This window comes from Myotis lucifugus, unplaced genomic scaffold (assembly GCF_000147115.1).
Source record: "Myotis lucifugus unplaced genomic scaffold, Myoluc2.0 scaffold_7, whole genome shotgun sequence".
In the NCBI taxonomy this organism is placed as follows: domain Eukaryota; kingdom Metazoa; phylum Chordata; class Mammalia; order Chiroptera; family Vespertilionidae; genus Myotis; species Myotis lucifugus.
In genome coordinates this window covers 19,139,049-19,165,130 of record NW_005871055.1, presented here as the reverse complement: position 1 = coordinate 19,165,130, position 26,082 = coordinate 19,139,049, and the positions used below count along the sequence as shown (strand labels likewise).

At 38.0% G+C, this 26,082-nt stretch overlaps 1 protein-coding gene across 1 annotated transcript in view; it reads right to left on the bottom strand.

The window, feature by feature from the left end:
• NBEA (neurobeachin) overlaps positions 1–26,082 on the bottom strand; it is a 928,080-nt gene that overhangs the window by 320,673 nt on the left and 581,325 nt on the right. Inside the window, exon 38 of the mRNA XM_006083617.3 lies at positions 23,608–23,732. Coding sequence (XP_006083679.1) covers positions 23,608–23,732 — 125 coding nt within the window. The remainder of the gene's footprint in view (positions 1–23,607; positions 23,733–26,082) is intronic.

The window sequence follows — 26,082 nt, the reverse complement described above, 5'->3', positions numbered from 1 at the left end:
AAATATAGCTTAACAGTATAAAGTAATTGATTGTTAAATATATATTTTGATAAATACTTCAGAGACAAAAAGTATCAATGCTACACTGGGGGCAAGGGGAATTAAATGGGTTATACCAGTATGTGCATTCTTCTTTCACTGGCCCATATACAATTCTTATTTTTGGAATAAAATCTGAGGATTGATTGCTGAATGGTCCAGAACCCTATCTCAATTTTATTTGGTTTTATTTGCTATAAAGCCAGCACAACAGTAATCTTCTTGGTGTTGCTATCTATATAATGTATTTGCTTCTCTGGTAGTAACTTAATTGTAGAAATCCAGAGCTTGTATCATCTGAGAACAAAAAAGGCAAATCCAATGATTATTAACCAAGAAGTCTCTCTTGAGGTCTTTATTGCCATATTTTTACTAGACATCTTCACCTGGATTTTCTTGATTCCACATTTTCCTAACTGAACAAATCATCTCCTGCTCCTCTACCTCCTCCTATTTTCATCAACCCACTTACTGAAGCCACAAATGTAGAATTTATCCTGCAAGGTGACTGCCACTGTCCTGGCTCAAACCATCATCATTTGGCCTAGAGGTCTTCCGTAGCTCCCTCATTCACACCATCCTCCATGCTCTTGTCAGTGTGATTACTGTCCAACACAACTAAGGTGAGGATAATTCGCTGCTTAATATGGTTTATTAACTCCTTCAATCAACAACACTGAGTGCAAAGATTATACTTTTAGGATAAAGTCTAAACTCCTTAGCATGACTAATCAAGGTCTTTTATCTGCTTAATATCAATTTTGCATTATCTTTTCTTACTCCCCCATAAGCAATACTGGGCCATTTATAGCTTCCAAAATATGTCCTGCTTTCTCAGACCCCTTTACCTGTGCTAATATTATTTCCTCTGTATATTATGTTCCTTCTTCCTTTGTTTGGCTAATTCCTACTTGACCTTCAAAACTCACCTCCTTCAGGTACCTTTCCTAACTAACCCCTTTGTACTTTCACAATTTACACAGAACTCAGCCACAATATATAGGTGCTGTTTTGTTTTTCTTCTCCACTACATTATAGACTACTTTCTCCCTTTTTTAAAAAGTTTTATTAATACCTATTTTATGCTGAATTTACCTCTGAGCCATAAGATTTTGTTTCTTCAGTTTCTTCTGGTATACCTTTTTCTTCTGTGCAGTTCCTCTTCTAATTTAGGAACAATCTGCTCTTTTTCAGTAAGGATCCTCTCAATGTGGCAGGGAGAGCTCCTGTGTGGGTCAATCCACTCATAGGATCCATAAGTTCTGTGCTGCATCTTAGGAGTTTTGCTCAATGACCAAAGAATCTACATTTAGACCCTTAAACTTGGCATTACTCTGCATTTTTCAGCATGTGTAGCAAAAATTCAACACACTTTTGGGGACACTGAATCTGTGTCCATCCCCACTGTTTGGCCTGGGACCACCTACCAATTCCACTGTTATAAGAACAGAATGGCACACATTCTTCAGATACGTGGTGGCTTTTCTCAGATACATTCCCTTGATGGCCTAGGCAGTTACTTGAGTGATCTTAAAGTGAACATGAAGATTTGAACCTCTTGATTTGCATAAATTTGTGGATTTTGGGGGGCCAAATGAATAATGAACCATTTTCAGAAGTCACCTCAGGCAGCTTATGGGAAGAGGCCATTATAGACTGATTTCTGCGGCCTCAGTGCCTGACACCAAGCAGGTGTGTCACAAACATTTGCTGAACTGAAGTTTAAGTCTACCACCACGTGTTCCATTCTCTAATTTTTTTCCCCTGAGCATTTTCTTTTTTTTTAATTAAATCTTTATTGTTCAGATTATTACAGTTGTTCCTCTTTTTTCCCCCCATAGCTCCTCTCCACCCAGTTCCCACCCCCCCTCCGCCCTCACCCTCCTCCCCATTGTCCTCATCCATAGGTGCACGATTTTTGTCCAGTCTCTTCCCGCATCCCCCACACCCCATTCCCCCCCAAGAATAGTCAGTCCACTCCCTTTCTATGCCCCTGATTCTATTATAATCACCAGTTTATTCTGTTCATCAGATTATTTATTCACTTGGTTTTTAGATTCACTTGTTGATAGATGTGTATTTGTTGTTCATAATTTGTATCTTTACGTTCTTCTTCTTCTTCCTCTTCTTAAAGGATACCTTTCAGCATTTCATATAATACTGGTTTGGTGGTGATGAACTCCTTTAGCTTTTTCTTATCTGTGAAGCTCTTTATCTGACCTTCAATTCTGGATGATAGCTTTGCTGGATAAAGTAATCTTGGTTGTAGGTTCTTGGCATTCATCACTTTGAATATTTCTTGCCACTCCCTTCTGGCCTGCAAAGTTTCTGTTGAGAAATCAGCTGACAGTCGTATGGGTATTCCCTTGTAGGTAACTGAGTTTCTTTCTCTTGCTGCTTTTAAGATTCTCTCTTTGTCTTTTGCTCTTGGCATTTTAATTATGATGTGTCTTGGTGTGGTCCTCTTTGGATTCCTTTTGTTTGGGGTTCTCTGTGCTTCCTGGACTTGTAAGTCTATTTCTTTCACCAGGTAGGGGAAGTTTTCTGTCATTATTTCTTTAAATAGGTTTTCAATATCTTGCTCTCTCTCTTCTTCTGGCACCCCTATAATTCTGATGTTGGTACGCTTGAAGTTGTCCCAGAGGCTCCTTACACTATCTTTGTATTTTTGGATTCTTTTTTCATTTTGCTTTTCCGGTTGGGTGTTTTTTGCTTCTTCGCATTTCAAATCTTTGACTTGATTCATGGGATCCTCTAGTCTGCTGTTGGGAGTCGGTATAATATTCTTTATTTCAGTCAGTGTATGCTTAATTTCTAGTTGGTCCTTTTTTATAACCTCGAGGGTCTCACTAGATTTCTTGAGGGTCTCACTACATTTATCAGCAGTCTCACCAGACCTTTTGAGGGTCTTACTAAATTTATCGGCGGCTTCTAGAAAGTTCTTGAAAAACCTGAAAAGTGTGGTTTTGAACTCTATATCCAGTCATTTGCTTTCCTCCATTTCTGTCATTTGTGACCTGTATCTTTGTCTCCGCATTTTTTATGCTTCCCTGTGTTGGTAGAGTGGCTTTCTGTGCTAGGTGTCCTATAGGGTCCAGTGGCTCAGCCTCCCCAGTTACCTGAGGTAGACACTCTTGGTGCACCCCTTTGTGGACTTTGTGCACAGTCTTGTTGTAGTTAAGCCTTGATTGTTGTAGGTAACACTGGGAGGAATTGACCTCCAGGCCAATTGGCTGTGAGAGTCAGCTGTGTCTACGGTGGGAGAACTTCTGTGCTGAAGACACCCTTATGAGGCAAGACTTGCTTCAGAGGGGCTTTGGTGCTCACTGAGTCTGCCCCCTGAATGTGTCCCTTATGGATCTGAGGAGTTGTAATTGGATGGTCCCACTCTGACCACTGGGTACACTGGCTCTTGGATCTAAGGAGGTGCTAATTTAGCCTCTGCCTGAGGCTACCCAGCAGGAGCTATGAAGAGATCTGCGGATTCCCCTTCCTTGTTTGGGGTTTGGAGGTGCCCAAATGAGGCCCAGCTGTGAAGCAATGCAAGCTGCTGTGGGGCCTTGGGCCTTCTCTTGGAAGTTCTGGGTCTGTCTGGCCCAGCTGCAGTTTGTTAGGTAATTTTTAGATTGCAAAGGGCCAGGGCATTCATATGCAAAAGCCTCTGCTTTAGCTTGGGTGGGGCGGGGTCTCAGGGAATCAACAGGGCAGAGCAAGCAGCTATGGCTGATCCTCAGCCTTGCCCTAAGGGGCCCCGCATCTCAGTGTGCCAGTAATTGCTGCAATCACCTTTGAGATAAAGCCGCCCTTGAGTTCTGAGTTCTGCCCGCTGCCAGACAGTCCAGTTTCTCCCTGTATGAGTCTGGGTCCCCAGAGACTCACCCAGAACTGGAGTTCAGAGCAGTCGGGGGCTTGTGACTCCCTCCCGATTCAAAGAGACAGTCGCGCCCTCAGTTGCCAGCCCTTGCCGCGTGCGCCTCCGTACCTCTGCACTTCCGCACCTCCTCTGAGTCTCAGTGTGCTTTTCTCTTTCCTTCTAGTTGTAGAATTTCCACTCAGCCAGCCTTCCTGTGGTTCTGGATGATGTCCGTTTTGTCTTTTAGCTGTATTTTTGAATTTCCTGTGGGAGGCAGCAATTTCCGGTGTTGACCTATGCCGCCATCTTGGTTTCTCCTCTAATTTTTTAAGGTAGGTTTTTGTGTTCTTTCCCTTATGCTGCCACCACACCTCATAAATCCTGCTACTGTGGAAGTTAGTGGTATTGTAATTGTTTGCTTGTTATGGCCACATAGCCTGGAAGCTCTTGATGATTCTCAGTCCTTAGTGCACTGCCTGGCACCAAACAAGTCCTGATAAATATTGAATAAGTGAATAAACTGAGACATAAAAGTTATCTCTGGCTATTTCTTAATCTGAAGATCCCAGGATATCTCAGAGATTCTTGGTCTTTTGACTTCAGATTGGGGGAAAATTCAAGAATCTATGTATTTACACAAAAGGGAATTTGTTTCTTTATGTAAAATAGTAAAAAAAAGGCATTTATATACAAGTCAGTTAATAAAGCAAGTTTTTCCTTGTATCATAACCATGTGTAATCTTTGTCATTAAAAATATTTACATAACTCATGTTATTAAACATAAAACCAACCAATAAAAAATGAAGGTGAGCTCTGAAATGTATATTAAGCATTTATGTTGATCCCCTCTAGTTTAAATCCATAAAACAAATATGTCTTTAAAAATATATAGCAAACTAATCCATATCAAAACATTGAACTTATCATCCCTGTTGAAATGTTATCAGTTTGCAGCTCAGTAAACTTCCTGATTTTTATGGTACTGCAGCAAACATTTATCTAAATTAAAGTGTATGAAGTGCAAAAGTGCTTTTCAATCACAATATCCTTTATGAATTAGAGCTTCATTCATCAAAATTACAGGCAAAATGAGGTAAGGTCTCAGAGGGCTGTCTCATTACAAGGCTTATAAACACTGTCCTTAGAAAGAATTGGTTTAACACCCAACAAATCAAAATCTGATTGGGAAGATAATTTATTTGAGATCATCTATCTTTAGAAGACATGTTGGACTGAGTGCACTTCTTGGCCTTTTTAGCCATTCATCAAGAAATTAACAAGCGAGTACCACAAACCACCAGAATGCCTTAGATTTGAAAATGTGAATTATGTGTAAAGGTGGATAGGGTATACATATAACATTGTTTATATTTAGCTTTTATATGCTTAAAGTGAGATAAAAGCAATATTTTAGCTTTTACTAGTATATGCTTATTTTCTAAGGAAACTTTAAAATGCCATTAAATTTGTAAGGTTTCAGAATTTTAAAAATGCCACCATATTATAGATTAATGAAGCCAGATGCAAAATTGCACTTATTTTATTTTCCACATCATGTTACAAATAAATATAGGAAAGCACTGGATACCCATTAGATTTTTCAGTAAAATATATTATGCTTGAAGCTCTGTATGAGAAAATGCTATCTAATATAGAATACTACATTATATGAATCTACATAAAGCTCCTCTTTCGTAAAAATTCTCTTAATAAACAAGGACCCATGTGAAACAAAGTATATTTTAAAAGTGAAATAACAAGAGAACTAAAAAAATCTAGTACTGTCACTATACACTAGCATTATTACTACTATAATTGTATTATAGTCATTTAAAATACCTCTGTTGTTATTTTAAATAAGTATAAGTTAAAATATAGAAATGATAAACTAGAGACATTAACTTATCCTTATAATATTCAAAGAGAATATCTATAAGCAAAGTCTGGACAACAAAAGTAAAGAAAGTATTTTATTTATATGTCTATCATGTCTTTTTCCATTGATAAATATAAACAGTTCATGTAAACAAAAATGCTACATAGTAGTCATTTTCTCTTTAAGGAATATTTTTATAGTCAACTTTAAAACATCTATACTAATAAAGAAAAAATTATTTTATAACAAAAGGTAAGCCATAAATTATATATAGGATGTCCCCCCAAAATATATACACACACTTTGAATAATTTTAAAGACAGGGTTTATTAAAATATCTTTTATTTTCAAAATTGAGCTATCAGCTGTTAAAGTGTGTATACATTTTTTGGCGGACACCCTGTATGTGTGGCTAATGCACAAAGAGAAAAATAGAATAAACCCATAATAGTTGGGATTAATCTTCTTTACACCATGCTGTTATAACACTGTTTATAACAATGCAATGCAATATAAGCCTTCAGCTTCTCCACTAGATTGGATACTCCCTGCAGACAGCACATAGACAGGTGCCATAAGGTGTTTGTGAAATTGAAAATAGCGTACATTAAAAATTGTCCTCCCCCAATAATTATATTATCCATTTAAAAATATGATTAAATAAAATTAAATAAGCATAAATGTATTTGACATTCAGTTTTAGTTTTGTATATGGGTATCTTAAGAATATAAAAACTCTTAATATCTTGGGTATTTGAAGGGAAAGAATTGCTTTCTCAACAAAGTTGATACCAAAATTTTATTTACATGTAATGCATTTAATCCATACTTCTCTTCCATCATGGGAAGGAGACATACAGGATAAAAATTTATCTAAATCTAAGATGTCAGGAAATTCTATAGTTTCCAAACATCTGGAAACCAGTTCACAAGATGACAATCTTTTCTGAACAAGTTCTTTATAATATCTACCATTTTATAATATATTTTGGCTTTTAAAAAGTGTTTTGACAAATTTATCCCTATACGGTATAAGATAAAATGCTAAACTTCATTTTCAAACCTACTTTCTTTTAGAAGTATTAGTGACATATGAATACTTTGGAAAATTTTAAAGATAAATTTTTCTCATTAAAACTAAAATCAGAGCAATAAATACCTTTACAGCACAGTACTTTTAGTAACTCTAATGATATTATTTAATTTTAATTAAAAGGAAAGGATTTTAAGATCAATATACCTTTCAACTAATTGCATTAGACATGGTGACATGGTCTCATCTATCTATCAATATATATATAAGGCTAAGTGACCGACCGTACGTACGTCCAACCATCCGACCATCCAACCAGCCGGTACATATGACGCACACTGGCAATCTATAATAATCTATAATAATAAGAGCGTAATATGCTAATTAGACCGGACAGCTGAACGACCTTCCAGATGAAGCCGGTGCTGTGAGGGCCAAGCCCCTTGCACAAATTTCATGCATCGGGCCTCTAGTTTAAAAATAAATGTTGACTCATGCATGTGAGATACATATAAAGCTCTTGCTGTTGCCAATTGCACATGTGTGTTTTGATCTGTCATTGTCAATTGTAAATTTGTTTGACACTTCTATTATAGAGAAAGGGCGAATAGCAATATTAAAATATTTCCTCTAATTAATATCCTTTCAATGTGCATGAATCCATGCACCAGGCCACCAGTGCATTAATATGTATGGATCTATCTATTTACTGAGAAGTTTACAATTTTGAACATTTCAAAAAGAAAAGAATGGTTAATATTATATTAAGAAACCCATCACTACAAAATGTTTTATGCCAAACTTAAAGTGAGATAAAAGCAGCAGATGCATACATAGAGCACACTGTACTGTAACAGCTGCTTACTAAAAAGTAAATACTTTTATTTGTAAATAATTTAAATTCAAAATTAAATGTTGTGTTGGATTTGTAGTATAGGCATAGTACTTCCTTTTTAAAGAAACATCTACGTATATAAAGAGCCAGGGGCCGTCACATCCAAAACAACTGAATGGATGACCAAACAGGCTGAGTGGGGTGACAAGGCCAGCAGGGGTGTTAGTGAGGGACAACCAAACAACTGAGCAGCAGGTTGCGTGGGGTGACCAGGCTGGCAGGGGGGTTAGTGAGGGATGACCAAATGACTGAACAGCAGGTTATGTGGGGCAACCAGGCCAGCAGGGGGGGGGGGGCAGTGAGGGGCAACCAAACAGCAGGCTGCGTGGGGTGACCAGGCCGGCAGGGGTGGCAGTTGGGGGAGACCAGGCCGGCAGGAGGGGCAACCAGGCCAGAAGGAGGGGCAATGAGGGGCGACCAGACCAGCAGAGGCGGGCAGTGAGGGGCAACCAGGCTGGCAGGGGGGGCAGTTGGGGGCAACCAGGTCGTTGGGGGAGTGGCCATTGGGGGCGGCCAGGTCGGCGAGGGGGGTAGTTAGGGGCGACCAGGCCAGCAGAGGGGGGCAGTGAGGGGCAACCAGGCTGGCAGTGGGGGCATCTGGGGGCAACCAGGCCAGCAGGGGGGCCAGTGAGGGGCGACCAGGCCAGCAGGGGTGGGGGCAGTTGGGAGAGACCAGGCCAGTAGGCAGAGACAGTTAGGGGCAATCAAGCAGGCAGGCAGGTGAGCAGTTAGGAGCCAGCAGTCCTGGATTGTGAGAAGGATGTCCGACTGCCGGTTTAGGAATCGGGCCTAAACCGGCAGTCGGACATCCTCCAAGGGGTCCCGGATTGGAGAGGGTGCAGGCTGGTCTGAGGGGACCCCCCCTGCATGAATTTCATGCACCGGGCCTCTAGTAAATAATAAAGACACAAAAGGACAAACCTATTGAATGATGACTAAAGACTAAAACAATCATTTTCTTTATAGAACAGGATTAAAAACCAAATAGATATTGCAGTAGAAAAATCCTAATAATAAAAACTGTTAGTAATACTGAGTAAAAAACACTATTAGAAAGAATGACTAGAAGTCTCAAGTATTTTTTTTTCCTCTGTTATACCTGATGCTGAGCCAGGAGCCTTACTCACTTTATCAACAAAATCATTTGATGAAAGCAAGTATTTCTATAAATGAAGTAGACTTTCTATTCAAATAGTTCCTATTTGTTGTTTCAAACACACTTTAAGTAAAAATCTAAGTAGTTATTGATTAAATTTAATAAATATAGATTAACAATCTGGACAATTTAGACATCAAGTTCCTGTTTTCTTACTTGTGGGTATTTTAGGTTGAATGCATTGGATTTAACCGTAACTCCCACTTCAATTCATTTTATATTAACAGAGAATATAGTGAATTATCCAAAATAGATATTATCTAAACTACCATAAAATTAAAAACCTAGTACCTAAACTGCTTTAAATTTATAGTAAACTTGATTCAGAAATGGTAATCCTTAGCTGAATCAGTAACTAATGCTACTTATATAGTCCATTTTAGCACATCATATATCACATCAAATTAGAGTACAGCATCATTTATGTTTTTACCAATGAGAAACTTGTATAGACTTTTGTTTGCTTTTAACTAGACATAGACCTTATGTCTGCAGAAGGGCTTTCCTCTGAAAAGCTTGAGGAAAATATTTCAGTGGTATAGTAAACATGTAGAACTAGCAATATGGGCACTAATTAAGATGAAATATTCTTATAAATTATTCTCAGTAGTAAATTCTTATTCAGATTAGTTATGCTTGTAAATAATTTACAAGACTATAAGAAATTTTTTAAAATGGCTACCTAACATCAACAGTTATTGTTCAGTGGAAAAGGACATCAAGGACACTTGCAAGTAAAAGAACTGGATCAATATTAACGTGATTTTCATTTCATGCTTCCTCAACTCCAGTAAGCTGACAATATACTCTGATTATGTGAACTGCCTCAGAGTAACACAGAAAAGGTTATTAGAGCAAGAGGTGGAAATGGAATGCACTTTTTATATTGACAGGCCTGCTAATAGAGTATACTGATTTTCAAAGACATGCAATGCATTTTTATAATTTGGGTCTGACAGCAAAAACGGAATTTCATTTATTCCTAATTCAAAATATTCATACATAAGCAATATTTCTTAGAGAAGACCAACAAAGCAGATATTCATAAACAGCATTTTTAAACTGAAAAATGCAATTAAAAAGGTGCAGGAAACTATTATTCAATTTAAGTGCAGTACTATATAAGTATGAAATGCTAACTTAATAATCTTCTTAATGGAGTGAAAGTAGAAAACTGCATTCTGTGCTTTTTAAAGGAAATTTGATAAACCATATTTTAAGAATATACATGATGGTAAATATAGATTATACATTTTTTAAAGTGAATATTACTTAATGTGGTTTTAAATATTTTAAGTAGAATTTCATTATATTAAAAATCACACAGCACACAACTTCTAGAAAAATGCTAAAACATATAGAAAACTTTGCTCAATTTAGAACCTCAAAGAGCTGAGATGATGCATTATTCATTTTTGCGATTGAGCACGTAGCATAGTGTTTGGGTTCTTATGTTACAATATACTTAGAAAAAGACTAGCATGAAATAAATACATCAAGAATGATAAAGACAGCTATATTTACATGGTTGCCTATCAGTGATCCCCTTTTCCTCCTTTTAAATTTTTTTGGATTTTTTTAAATTTTCTAATATGAGCATGTTTGTTGTCAGGAAGAAAGGGAGACAGGGAAGGAAGGGAAGGGAGAAAAGAAGGGGAAAAAGATAGAGAAACAACAACAAAGGAAAGAAACCTTGCAAAGAGTCAAGAGGGGTAGCTGACAGATGAATAGCAGAATGAAAGGAAGAAAGTTTTGGCAACTCTTGGAATGAAAGAAAAGATGAACTGGACAACTTGAATGAGGGCTGAGCGGGTGGAGTAGACATCCTCTAGCAATAGGTGGCATTAACCTGGTGAATGATGCTTGAATTTTCTTTTAAAAACCTGTTGCAAAATTCATTATGGAAAATTTATTTTAAAACCCTGGGAAATGGGGGTAGGAGATGTTTTGGATAGGTAAGTAAATTGCTCAGAGACATGGAAAAAATAGGTAATTAACAAAAAATTTTCTCCACTTACAAAAAAATGGAAAAGCAAAGATATAGGTTATTTAAAGCATTTTAAAAGCACCAAAAACATTTAAAAATGTGTTTTGTTTTAATATATTTTTATTGACTTCAGAGAGGAAGGGAGAGGGAGAAGATAGAGATAGAAACATCAGTGATGAGAATCATTGATTGGCTGCCTCTGCATGTCCCCCACTGGGGATCAAGCCCGCAACCTGGGCATGTGCCCTTGGCCAGAATGGAACCCAGGACCTTTCTGTCTGCAGGTTGATGCTCTATCCACTGAGACAAACTGGCTAGGGCATTTGGGGAAAAAAAGGAGACATATGTACTACTATTTGTAATACTTTAAACAACAAAATAAAATTTAAAAAATAAAAATGTGTTTTTCTAAATGACACAGAATGCACACCCTATAAATGACTCTAAGATAATTGTATTGATATACCTTTATAGATAATAGGCTATTGGAGTAGGTCAAAATGTAACAGGTAAATGTAGTCAGGAAATGTTCAATAATGCTTTTGCAGTTAAAAAAAATTCCAAGTTATCTACAGTAATACACTGCATGAGAATGATATTTAAATTGAATTTTTGCTGGATCTGCCATTTTATTAACTAGCATATTACTTAATTTCTATGGTTTATCATCCTCCCACATAAAAATCCTCTAATGGCTCTACTTTATAAATACCTTCACAATATGACTCCAAACAGCCTTCTTAGTTTTATCTTCATACAATCTCCCCACATTGTCCTCTGTTTCATCACACAGCACCATTTTCCAATCCCTCTACATCTTATGTTAGCTTGTGCAGTCCCTTTCTCCACATTTCCACCCTCCCAGTTATCAGCTTGAGATGATCTCCGTTCATCTTTTCAAGTCTAGCTAGAATTTATTTCTTCAGTTAAACAGCCCCTTTCACTGAGCTCACACAACATTTTTAATACATCTTGATAATATATTTATCATGTTGTTTAATAATTATTTATAAATGCAATGGTGTGTATACATTATAAAAAATTAGTCTAAAAATATAAGCATGATTATAATTCCATGCCACTCAGCAATAAATCCATTAATATAATTTTATCAGTTCCTTATCTTTAACAGCTTTTGATGCTCTAAGTGGAATAAAGTACAGACAGAATTATACTTCAGAATTTGAAAATACCATACTCAATAAACCTATTCCATAGAAATCATATCCTTCAATGCTGCTACTGAAAATGATGAATGACTGTGGGTTAAATACTGTGTATAAACCTTATATCAATCACTTATCAATTAAAAAATAGCAACTAAATTGCATAAAATTATATTAATGTGGATGCTCTAAGTGGAATAGATAGAAAATACAGGGTTGGGCAAAAGTAGGTTTATAGTTGTGAGTCCATGAAACAAAGTTTATTCTTGTATTCTTATTTCTTAATTATTGTATTATTTTCCAGACAAACAACTGTCAACCTACTTTTGCCCCACTCTGTATAATTCCTGTTCTTATTGGGCTTCTTTTGTACAAGAATATGAAACATCTAAAGTTAAAACGTATTCTGAAATCTTTACAAAGTAACCTGTTGCCAATTGCAAAATATTGAGGCTATTTAAAGTAGTAAATTAGGCCTTTTTATACCTCTATGTCTTGGTAATTACTGTTATTACCCCTGCCCTTCCCTGCTCACCTCGTAAATTCCTAATATTCTCTCAAGATACTTCGTAAGTAATGACTTCTTTGAAGTTGATTCTGACCTACTCACTAGACTAAGAGTTAGTCACTATCTTCCCAATGCTCTTTTATGAACTACTACCTTCCTCTAACATAACCGTTTCTTTCTTTCCACTACACCAGGAGTTTTTAACCTTACTACTACTGGGATTTGGGGTTGGAGTTTTGTTGTTGTGTTTGTTCTGGGGGAGCTGTCCTGTGCATTCATGGTCTATAACCATTAGATGTCAGTACCACACCCTGACTTCCACCCACACTGGGAAGCATTACACTAAACTATGTGCTATTGAAAGGTAGAAACTGTTTCTTAGTCTCTGAGTCCAGCATCTAGCACATGAAAGGCGTGTAACAAATAATCAATAAATGCTTTTATTTATTCATTTCTATTTTCATTATTTTTATTGAATTTATTGGGGTTACTTTGATTCACAAAACCATACAAGTTTCAAGTGTACAACTCGTTAAACATCATCTACACACTACACTGTGTGCTCATTGTCCCAAGCAAAGTTTCTTTCCATCCCATTTTCATCCCTTTTGCCCACCTCCACCTAACCAACACCCTTTCGCTCTAGCTATCACCACAATGGTGTCTGTGTCTATGCATTCTGTATATATTTTTCAACTAATCTCATCACCTTCTTTCATCCAGTCTTTTAGACACCCACCCATCCCTCAGACACTTCTCCAAAGAGGACATTCAGATAGTCAACAGACATAGGAAAAGATGCTGAATGTAACTAATTATCAGAGAGATGCGAATTAAAACCACAATGAGGTATCACCTCACACATGACAGAATGGCTACTATCAATAAAACAACAAACAAGTACTGGCCAGGATGTGGAGAAAAGGGAACCTTGTGCACTATTAGTGGAAATAAATGCTTTTAAATGAATAAAATCACTTAATTCCTCTAAATCTGTTTAAAGCCCTGCAATCTGAAGCTTCAACATAAAAACAGAAGAGCTGTTAAACCTTTTGATATAAAAATGCTACACAAAATCTGTGAAAGGTATTTTATAAGCATTTTTGTAACAGTATTATATAATCTGTTTTGGTTATTTTAAGAGATTATAACAACCACAGGATGAAGGCCATGGTATTAAAATATGTGAGCCTGTACTCTCCACCTCCCACAACCACATCAAAATTACAACTTAAATACAGAACAACCATCATTCAGAACCACCTGAAAGCTGGATGAGTGGAAGTTCTACAACTAAAGAAGTAAAGAAGAAAGCACATTGAGACTACCAGGAGATGCAGAGGTGCAAGATGGGCTGCTCCGACACCCATGTGTGCTGTTTTTTTAACTGGGAGGGAGATCATCTCTGGAGAGGCTACTCATGAGAAGCTAGGGATCCCAGTCCCACACCAGACCCCCAGCCCAGGATTCCAGAGCTGGGAAGAGAAGTCCCCTCAACTACAGGCTGTAAAAACCAGCGGGGATTGTGGTAGTATGACATGGAGGCTGCTGTAGACCCAGGTGTACCATTTAAAGGGCCCACACATGAACTTACTCAGACTACCAGCAACGGGCAGCTTTGGGGGACCCAGACACATAGGAAGAGGAGCTGGGTTGTCTGGCATCTGGGCAGGAACTCAGGGGCAGCTTTCTTCCAGACAGAGGTGCTCGCAGGGATAATTATTCCCCTGATGAAAACTCCTCTTTTGCAGGGCTGACTGGCAGACATATCTGAGTCTCCATCAGATATGCTTGCTCCACCTTGGGGATTTCCTGAGTCCCCGGCCCATCCAATTTGCAGTCCCAACCAAGCTGTTTGCAGCAGCTTTTCCATATGAATGGACTGTTCTGGCTCAGGCTCCAGACTTTGCTAAAATCTCTCAGGCAAGCTGCAGCTGGTGACAGCATACCCCAAACCTATCAATAAAAGGCCCAAGACTTGACTTTAGCCAGTTCGGCTCAGTGGACAGAGCATAGGGATAGAGTGTTGGCCTGTGGACTGAAGGGTCCCAGGTTAAATTCTGGTCAAGGACACATACCTCAGTTGCAGGCTCTTCCCCTGCCTGGGCCCTGGTTGGGGCTCGTGCAGGAGGCAACCAATTGATGTGTTTCTCTCACATCAATATTTCGCTCTGTCTTTTCTGTTCTCTTTCAATGGAAAAAAATATCCTCAAGTGAGGTTTAAAACAAAAGAAAACAAAACAAAAAAAAGCCCAAGACCTGGCACTAGCACCAGCCTGCCTTGTTTCACAGCTGGACCTAACCTGGGCACCTCAAAGACCAATACAAATAACAAATAGCAGTCTGCAGATCCCTCTATAACTTCTGCTGGGTAGCCCTAGGCAGTGGCTGACTTTGCACCTCCCTGGAGGCCCTAGAGCCAGTACACCAGTGGACAGCTTCAAAACATAGCAGACTACAACTCTACACATCCACAAGAGACACCAAAGCCCTACTGAAGCAAGTGGTGCTCCATAGGGGTGTCTCCTGCACAGCAGCTCTGCCACTGCAGTACCAGCTGGTCCTCACAGGCAATTGGCCTGGAGGTCAATTCCTCCCAGTGACACCAACAGCAATCAAGGCTCAACTACAAGACTGTGCACACAGCCCACACAAGGGCACATCTAGAGTGCCCATTTCAGGTGACTGGGGAGACTAAGCCACTGGGCCCTACAGGACACCTACTACACAAGGCCACTCTACCAATTCCAGGAGACATAGCAGCTCTATGTAATACATAGAAACAAACACAAGGAAGCAGCCAAAATGTGGAGTCAAAGAAGCATGTCACAAATGAAAGAAATGGAAGCAAGCAAACTACTGGATACAGAGTTCAAAACCATGGTTATAGGGTTACTCAAGGATTTTCATGCGACTTTCAAGGATCTTAGTGAGAATGTCAAAGACATGAAAAAGGACCAGTCAGAAATTAAGCATACACTAACTGAAATAAAGAATAATTTATAAGGATTCAATAGTAGAGTAGAGGATTCTGAAAATCAAATCAAGGATTTGTAATATGAGGAAGCAAAAAACAGCCAATCAGAAGAGCAAAAAGAAAAAAGAATCCAAAAATATGAAGATAGTGTAACAACTTCAAGTGTACCAACATTTGAATTATGGGGGTGCCAGAAAGAGAAGAGAGAGAGCAAGATATTGAAAACCTATTTGAAGAAATAATGACAGAAAACTTCCCCTACCTGCTGAAAGAAATAGATACACAAGTATAGGAAGCGCAGAGAGTCCCAAAACAAAGGGGAACCCAAATTGGTCCACACCAGGCACATCATAATTAAAATGCCAAAGATTAAACACAAAGAGAGAATCTTAAAAGCAGCAAGAAAAAATCAGTTAGTTACCTACCAGGGAGTGCCCATTTGATTGTTAGCTGATTTCTCAACAGAGACTTTGTAGGCCAGAAGGGAGTGGCAAGAAATATTCAAAGTGATGAAAAGTAAGGACCTACAACCAAAATTACTCTATCCAGAAAAACTATCATTTAGAATTGAAGTTCAGATAAAGAGCTTCACAGACAAGCAAAAGTTAAAGGAGTTCATCACCATAAACCAGCATTACACAAAATGTTGAAGAGTATTCTTTAAAAAGTGGAAGAAGAAAGAAAAAGAAGAAGGAGAAGGAGGAGGAGGAGGAGGAAAAGAAGAGATAAAAAGTATGAATAATAAAATGGCAACAAATACATGTCTATCAATCAAATCTAAAATAAAAATAAATGAACAAGAAATATAATGAACAAATAAACTGGTGAATAAAATAGAATCAGAGGCATGGAAGCATGGAATAGACTGAGGAATCTCAGAGGGAAGGGCAGAGGGAGGGAAGAGATTAACCAAATATCTTACCTAAAGACACAGACAATAGGGTGGTGAAGGAGCAAGGTGAGGACCAGGTAAAGGGGCACCATGGGGGGAAAAAAGAGGGACATCTGTAATGAAATGAAATATGTGACACTGGCACCAAAAAAAGCTGTCTTGTCTTTCTCTCCCTCTCTTTTAAAAAATTTACACCATTAACATTTCAAAATTTACACCATTAACATTTCAAAAAATCATTTAAACCATAATCAGATGATCTATTCATTATAGATATGGAGAGTCAATTAATAATGCACCAACTAAAATGGACTTATCAATGACCAATAATAAGACATTTGCTAGGGTCTCTACATAATACAAACAATAGGTTATTGGGTTAAAAAATAAAATCACTTTTCTCAGATAGAACTGTAAACTCTTTAAAAACTAAATCAGAAAAAAATATGAAGTCAGATAATTTAATGCTTCTTTTTCAACAACTGGATTATTGCATTAGTATTTTTTTTATTCTGAGTGCTTTTCTTATTTCTTGATGACTGCAAGTAACAAATTACAGTAGTCATACATATACCATCAAAACTAATTTAATTCCAGATTCATTACAGAGCTGCTTTTTATTCATCAAGGTTAAATCTTGGTGGCTTCACAAGCTTAAATAAATCAGGTGTTGAGCAGGCGCATCTCTGAGGAACCTAAGGATGTTCTCATTTGCAGTTCTCAGCATATCTTATTATTTATTGCCAAAGAAATAACTGATTAACTTTGTCATCTTTGCTCCATGTTATTTTTTCCTCTGGCTGAAGCAATCTGTCCTCTTTTGTGATCATTGATCAGACCTATTTAAGATGTTGTCTTTGATCACAGCCATGGGGAGCTTGTCATCTTAGGCTTTGATGAAACATTGTTCTACTATAATTTTATGGAAGGGAAAGAATCTGAAATGATCATTGACAATCAACAAAGATGAGCAAACTTACTAAGATTTTGTACTTTTCTTTGACAGCATAATCAGTAAGCATCAGAAGTGCACTAAAAGTTAACTAGTACAGGTTTTGTTTAAACATACAAATATGTAATATACAAAACCCTCCTTTTTCAATCATTTCCTTGCTAGCTAATCTTTCCTGAAGAAAAAAAACACCTTGTAGGTCAGAAGATGAATTTATGAGTTTTGAAATATTTTCCTTATATTCATCCATTGTTGTGGTCTGATAAATTCTTGGTAATCAATTAAATTTGCACTTGTATGAGATTTTGCTATTAGAAAACACCTAAAAAACACAGTCAATACATATAACACTAGGACATTAAACACCAGGAAAAAAATTACACGCCTCTAGATTTTTATTAATCTCATTTCAACACCAGAGACTGAAAGTATATCAAATCACTCCAAATCTCTTGCACATGACAACCTCATCAATTATTCAACTCATTAGTATTACTAAGAAGCATGAAAAACTCCATCAGTGTTACGGATGTTTTCCAACTGAAAAAGGTCAACCAAAAGTTCTAATAATGAAATCAAAAGAAAAGCTTTACAAAGTAAATATGAAATAAAAGTACTGTCCTTATGTTTCCTTGAAAATATATCCAATTGTGATTATTTGCTCATTTAAAAGAAATTTAACTATTTGTTTTGTGGCTCAAAATAAATTGCCTGAAGAGAATGTTAAGAAATCCAAATTATGGCTAATTACATCATCCATCACATGAGAGTCCAACTATAATTTAATCTAAAATATTTGACTGATTCAATAAAGGGAAAAAAAATAAAAATAAAATAAAATATTTGACTGATTGTAAGAAATCAAATAATTAAAATATTTTTAATAAAACATTAAGTCTGCTAATTCAGTCTCAGTTACATTATATTACTACTAGAGGCCCAGTGCATCAATTCATGCACCAGTGGCGTCCCTCGACCTGGCCTGCGGGATTGGGCTGAAACCGGCTCTCTGACATCCTCTGAGGGGTCCTGGATTGCGAGAGGGTGCAGGCCAGGCCGAGGGACCCCACCAGTGCACGATCAGGGCCAAGGAGGAATGTGGGAGGTTGGCCACCCGGGGAGGGACAGCAGGAGGGCTCCAGGGTGTGTCCGCCCATCTCGCTCAGTCCTGATTAGCTGGACCACAGCAGCAAGCTAACCTACCGATTGACTGTGTGCCTCCTGGTGGTCAGTGCACATCATAGCAAGCGGTTGAGTGGCCTCAGCCTATCATTAGCATATTACGCTTTGATTGGTTGAACGGACGACCAAACACTTAGCATATTAGGCTTTTATTATATAGGATAAGCTCACATTCTTAAAACATAGTGTACTACAGGAACAGATAGACCTGACCAGTGTTCAAATACCAGGGATTGCTTTGATGACCATGTAAATAATCCCTACTTAAGTAATTAAGGTTATTCCCTTAGCTTGTACAATTTTAAAATTCTGAAAACTTTGATCAGTATTTCAAATACTTGTAGCCTACTGAAAGTTTCTTCATAAAATATTCTTTGGTTTCTAAAACATTTTTGCCACAATATAGATTAATATAAAAATATTTTGACCAAAGGTTACAGCTGAGTTTCTATTTTCAAGATAGGATTTATAGGAAAACTAAGATACTGTAATTATTTAATACAGAGGAAGAAATAAATTGTATTTCAATTTGTTCTTGAAGCTTTTCCAAAATTTGTAGGTTTGTGCTATAATTATACCCTTTACCTATGTCTACACAAACTGAAATATTCAATCATTTGGATGTTAGTCTAACACACCACCAGACTTTAAGATACTTAAACACAAATTTTAAAAAAAGATATTTAAACACATTTACATGTTTAATGGCAGGCAGAGGGGCCAGATGAAGGGCTGAGTTTCTTTACTTTTATATGAATGTTCTTAAAATATGTGAATATAAAAGCTTTCTTTAAAATATAGAAAAAGTCTTCAAATAAGTTTTTCAACATCTATGTTTTTAAAAATGTGTTTTTATTAATTTTAGAGAGAGAGAAAAAGGAAGAGGGAGACAGAGAGCAACATCAATTGGCTGCCTCCTACATACTCCCTACTGGGCATGTTCCCTGACCAGGAATGAAACCAGTGACCTTTTTCTGGGTGCATGGAAGTTGCTCAATTCCTGAGCCACACCTGCCAGGGTTCAACATCTATTTTTATTAGATGAAGTACTTTGTAGTAATTACTGATATTTCCTATTTCTTTTGCAGAAATATTTTGTACACAGGTTAGAAGGCAGAGTTTGAAAAAATGTACAATACATTTTCCTCTTGGTGGTTTGTAATTCTTTCTTCTGTTTATATGTATAGATCACTTCAGGGAATATTTTCCAGTCACTTTCTCCATATTTGGCTCTCTACTTTCTATTCACTTTCAAAAGTCTGTAGATGTGAACCATGCTGAAGATTGAAGAGTCGTGCTCTAGAATTGGTTTTGGGAGTATAAGTTCTCTTTAGTCTTCCACTAGACAACCTTAAACCTGAGGATGACCACAGAGTAATTCTGGCTTAAGTACAATGTAGATTTCTTGAATATTTTATAGCATGCATGTGGTCTTTGTTTTAAATATGAGTAAAATAATAATTTACTCCTCTTTACATTTATCAAAGAACCCAACACTCAAGAGGGATAATAGGTTCTGATAATGCAGATGATGCAGCATTTAAAATTCATAAACCAATATGCATTTTAAAATACAATTATACTACATACAGAGTATGTTTAGTATCACCTACATTTTTTATCTATTTCAAAATAAGTATTATTTTAAAATTTAGGTTCATTAACAATAGTTACTATGATACTAAAATATGCCTAGAAGTCTGAAAAAGGATTTTAAGGTAAAATATTTTAAAATGTGTTTCTGATAGGCTTTTACATTGGTTTAATACTAGAGATATTTTACAAAAAAACACACAAAGTATCCACTTTTATAATAAACTAGGGGCCCAGTGCACGAAATTCATGCACTGAGGGGGGGGGGGTCCCTCAGCCCAGCCTGCCCCCTCTCACATACTGTGAGCCCTCAGGGGATGTCCTACTGACGGCTTAGGCCCGCTCCCTGCTCCCCTTGGGGAGCGGGCCTAAGCCACAGTCTGACCTCCCTTTGTGGGAGGCGACCAGGCTAATCAGGGGAAGGCACCAGCCCCATCATCCCGCTGCTGCAGCCACTGCCAGTCACCACAGCCACCAAGGTGTTTTCATCAACATGGATTCCAGTCCCTTCACCATGAAAAAATGACAACTTTCTTTAGGCATTGTCAAGATGTCTCTTTCATAGGATATGACAGTTCTTTATTTTTTTTTTTATCCTCACCTGAGGATATGTTTCCATTGATTTTTAGAGAGTGTGGAAGAGAGAGAGGGAGAGACAGAGATAAACATTGAAGTGAGAAGAACACTTTGATTGGTTGCCTCCTGTATGAGCCCTGACCTGGGCCCCGGCCAGGGAGGAGCCTGCAACCTAGGTACATGCCTTTGGTCAGAATTGAACCCAGACCCTGCAGTCGGCAGGCCAAGGCATTATCCACTGAGCCAAACCGGCTAGGGCAGGATATGACATTTCTTAGCCCTACAGCAGCGGACCTTCGTTTTTTTTCTCCAGGAGTGTGGTGAAAAAGCCTAGATCTTATTACCCAAGTTACTAAGAATATTACCAGTGGCATACAGGGAGCTTAGCCAATGAGCGGTCAGAAAAGGTGTTTCCTCTGTAGTTCACACCAATCGCCGTCTCCACCCCCCGCCCAGGCCTGACGCCTCTGGCCCAGGCGTCAGGCCTGGGCAGGGGGCCCCCATCTCCCCCCATCACTGGCTCCGCCCCCCCCAAAGCTCCAATGGCTGGCTCCACCCCTGCCCAGGAGCCCCCTGGCTCAGGCCCTTCCTAGGCTGCTCAGGGCCCACACGGGGCCAGCCTCGGAGTGACCTGGGTGCCGATGATGTTCCTGGGACCCAGGCCACTGGGTGCCTATGTATGCAAATTAACCGCCATCTTTGTTGGGTTAATTTGCATACTCATCCGATTGGCTGGTGAGCGTAGTGGAGTGACACCAATTTGCATGTTTCTCTTTTATTAGTGTAGATGTTTCCCTGACAGAATACTTACTATAAAAGTCCCTAACAGACCCCTTTTTAAAAAATTGTCACCCAAGGACATGCTTAGAGAGAGAGAAAGGGAAGCCAGGAGGGAGGGAGGAGAGAGGGAGGAAGAGAGAGAGAGAGAGAGAGAGAGAGAGAGAGGGAGAGAGAGAGAGAAGCATTGATCATTTGCCTTCCCTATGCTCCCCAACTAGGGATCAAACCCACAACCCAGGTACATGCCCTGACTGGGAACCTTTTGGTACACAGGAGGATGCTGAACCAACTGAGACACTCCAGCCGGGCTTTTTTCCCCTAACAGACCCTTTTTTGAAGCAACCCATAGAATACTGAATGTAGTAGAATATTTTGTGAATTCTATATAATTAAAGATTTGGCAAATCAGTATCACTAATAATATTACTTCTAGTGTAACCTTTACCATAAATCGTCTGCAGATATTTCTCATTTCAAAAGACATGAATTCAAGGTGAATTGGCCAAAAATTCTAAATTTTTGTTTATATGAAGTGAAGTTTTAATGATTTTAAGTTCCTATTATAAAGCACTTTAAGTATCTAATTCTAAGAATCTCTTCTATAGAGCACAAAAATAATACTTCATTTTTAAGTTGGTACTAAGTCCTTAGGTGCTAAAATCCTTAAGTGATCTTCTGAGTTCATTGAAGAAATCCCCTATAGAACAGGTCAATTATAATTTTTCCTAGTATATTGTTTCCTGTAGTTCCTTTTACTATATAAAGTTACTACCATAGGTATAATAGTTTCATATGAAATCCTCACATATTTATTTATTTATATTTTGAGCCTTACTAAGTTATAGCAATTCACATACAATTTGAGCAACAAATTTTAAAAGCTTTGCACATTTTCTTTTTACCAGAATTAAATATTTTCTCCACTCAGTCCATCAAGAACATGAATGTTGTTATTAAAGTAAGGTAAATTTTAAAACAAATGGCTAATTTATTACTCTCAAATGAATAAACATTAACATAAAAACATGAGTAATTTTAAGAACAAAGGTAGTTAATAATAAAAATATATGGACAGTATTCATTAAGTTTTTTCCCAAGTGTATATAGTTTAAAAAATTCTGATATGATCAATCAAACTTAACTTACTAAGAGCATTTAAAAATGTGTAAATAGACAAAATACTCCTATGAATACTTCTTAGTAAATAGCAATGAAAAGTAGCAGCATTTTTTTTTTAATTTTAGAGAGAGAAATAGAGGAAGAGACAGAGAAACATTGATCAGTTGCCCATAGAATCCACAACCCAGGTATGTGCCCTGACCAGGAATCAACCCTGCCACCTTTAGGTGCATGGGACAAGGATCCAACCAACTGAGCCACACCAGCTAGGGCAAAAGTAACAGCAATTTTATTAAATTAAATTTTTTTTGATATTTACTATTTATTATACTATAAAGGACAATTTAGGGTACAGTTCTACTGTAATGTGTTGATAATATCTTCAATGTGGGATAATCTTTCCCAAACTTTATTTGCAACCCACTGGAAGATTGAGGCTTAAATGAGCATATTTGTAGCAGGATTTATTTTATTTTTACTAAAAAGAATAGAATAGAATAGGATTAGTAATGAGATTATTAATAAGATATTTGTTTCATTTAAATATAACTTTGTACGTGTGTAAAGTATACATGTGTATACATATTTCATGTACTTATGTGTATTCACACAATATACATATGTGTGTATATACACATATATAAACAAACATACACACAAATATAGGTAAAATATATATAAGTCTGAGTATATGATTACCAACAGTATAAAAATTATCACCTTGGGTCCTGGTCACCAAAGTTCAAAAGACACTGAAAAAGAAGCTGAGTCTATTCTTGTTCTAGGCTGTATGAGAAGAATGTTGGGTAATAACTAAGTATGTAGAGTCTTCTAATCTCTGAGAAGTTGAAGGAACTGAAATACATCCAGAGGGGGAAATATTTGGTTTATTCAGTGTAGCCTACATGATGCTGAAGGATAAAGCAGAACATAATTTTGACTTATGACATGAGAATTTGTAATGCCTGTGAAGAAAATGACTTATCAAACAAGAAATGTATTGTTGTCACAGTGGTACTAACCATACTCTATTGCAGCCTTGAGTAATGCTTCAGCATGAGTGGAGCCAAATGCATTACGAACAAATCGTCTCCTTCGACGAAGATCATCTTCCCAGTAATCCAAACGCCAGAAATCATGTAATTGGCTAAGAATGGGAAAACAAAGAAACAATAATATACTATTACTAATAATGTATAACTGGACAAACATTTTTTCTATAAAATTAAATATTTCTTTGATCTCACTAGAAAATTAAGAAAATTTTGAGATATTTATAATTGTGTTTGTATACATATGTTTATAAATGAACAAAACTTAAAATAGTAACATTCTCTGATTTAAGCATTACAATACTCAGCTCTGCTTTCTTTTTAATGTTCTTCCTTCTCCTAAAAAAACATTAATCATGTGGAGTTTAGTAATAAATGTAGCATCAAATTACAAGTATTAATGTCAGTTTGCATTCTTTTACAATATTTTTAACAAGGCTTGTAAATCACAGGATAGACCTCGCTACAAAAAGTGTGCAATTTAATGACCTTGGTTTCACAGTAGACTGAATTAAGAACTATAAAATACTGCTCACTTGGATTTGGTGGAACAAAGATTAAAATAATGTGGTGAAATATTCATTGAAATAATTCCCGGCTGCCCATTGCAACCTGAGAAAAGTGCAATTTTATCCATTATTAATAATACTAAATTAGGGTTGCAAAAGTTCCAGTATGTGGTAATTGTCTTGGTAAATTATTATTCTAATGCTAACAGAGTCATTGGACGATTTTACAGCTTTCAGCTAATATAAAACATTAACAATCATGGCCATCATTGAGTAACATTGTCTAAACTGTGTTACACTCTAAACCAATATTAAAAATCCATTTGATATGCCAGAAACTACTGAAGTGTGTTCAATGCATATCAATTTCCCCCCAATTTAATTTCAATACAAATTGATAATAAATGCACTGCTTGAGAAGCCTGTTTTTCTCTATATAGTATTTGGAGTAATTAACTTTTGAAAAACATTTCAGATTTTATAGCTATACTAGAGGCCTGGTGCACAAAAATTTGTGCACTCGGCGGGGGGTGGGGGGGGTCCCTCAGCCAGGCCTGTGACCTCTCGCAGTCTGGGACCCCTCAGGGGATGACCACCTGCTGGCTTAGGCCCGCTCCCTGGGGGATCGGGCCTAAGCTGGCAGTCAGACATCCCTCTGGCAGCCCAGGAGCCCTCGGGGGATGTCCACTTGCCAGCAGGGAGCAGGCCTAAGCTGCAGTCGGACATCCTTAGTGCTGCTGAGGAGGTGGGAAAGGCTCCCACCACCACCGCTGTACTGGCAGCCATCTGCCTGGCTTGTGGCTGAGCAGAGCTCCCCCATGTGGGAGCGCACTGAACACCAGGGGGCAGCTCCTGCATTGAGCGTCTGCCTCCTGGTGGTCAGTGTGTGTCATAGTGACCAGTCATTCCCAGTCTTTCTGCTGTTAGGGTCAATTTGCATATTACCCTTTTATTATATACGAGTGCCTGGCCAGCCTGGGTGATGGGCTGATGGCTGTTTGCAGGCTGGCCACAGCCCTTTCAGGGTGGGGGGTCCTGCTGGGGTGCCTGGCCATCCTGGGTAAGGGGCTGAGGGCCGTTTTCAGGCTGGCTAAGCCCCCAAGCGGGGACCCTCACCCATGGGGGTGTGGCCAGCCTGGGTGAGGGGTTGATGACTGTTTGCAGGCTGGCCACCACCCCCAGCCACCCAAGCTCCCAGTGGAGGCTGGCTGGAAGCAGGTATCTGGGATTTATTTAACTTCTATAATTGAAACTTTGTTGCCATGAACGGAGGCCTCAGCCAGCTCAGGGCTGGCGGGGAGCTTGGCTTCCTCCATCGCCCGGGCAACCAAGCCTCCTCCTTGCTCCAGCTCTGTGGCTGCCGGCCGCCATCTTGGTTGGGTTAATTTGCATATAGTCACTCTGATTGGCTGGTGGACGTGGCTTAGGGCATAGCAAAGGTACAGTCAATTAGCATCTTTGTCTTTTATTAGTGTAGATAATTTTGTTTTCCATAACTTAATTGTAAAGCCATAATGTAAGGAATCTATAATAATAAAAGTATAATATGCTAATTAGACCAGACGTCCTTCTGGACAAAGCTGGGGCTGTGAGGGAAGCCCAGGTCCTGGGTGCCAGAGGGAAGCTGGTGCCTCAGCCGGGGGAAGGAAGGCCTACTCTTACATGAATTTCATGCATCAGGCCTCTAGTATATAAATAACATTAAAATTATAAGCATTTGCAGTATATTTTAATATATTTATTTTTCTAAACATCATCATCATAATTACTCAATTTTTGTCAAAATAATGATTACCTGATGAATAATTGTTACAAGTAGTGTAACTCTGTTATTAATTTAAGATAGGATAATTTCTATCCTTACTAATACAGTCTTATCCTAGTGGTTTAAGGAAAACCATAATAAATCTTGCTATAAAGATTTTCTTAAGTGAAT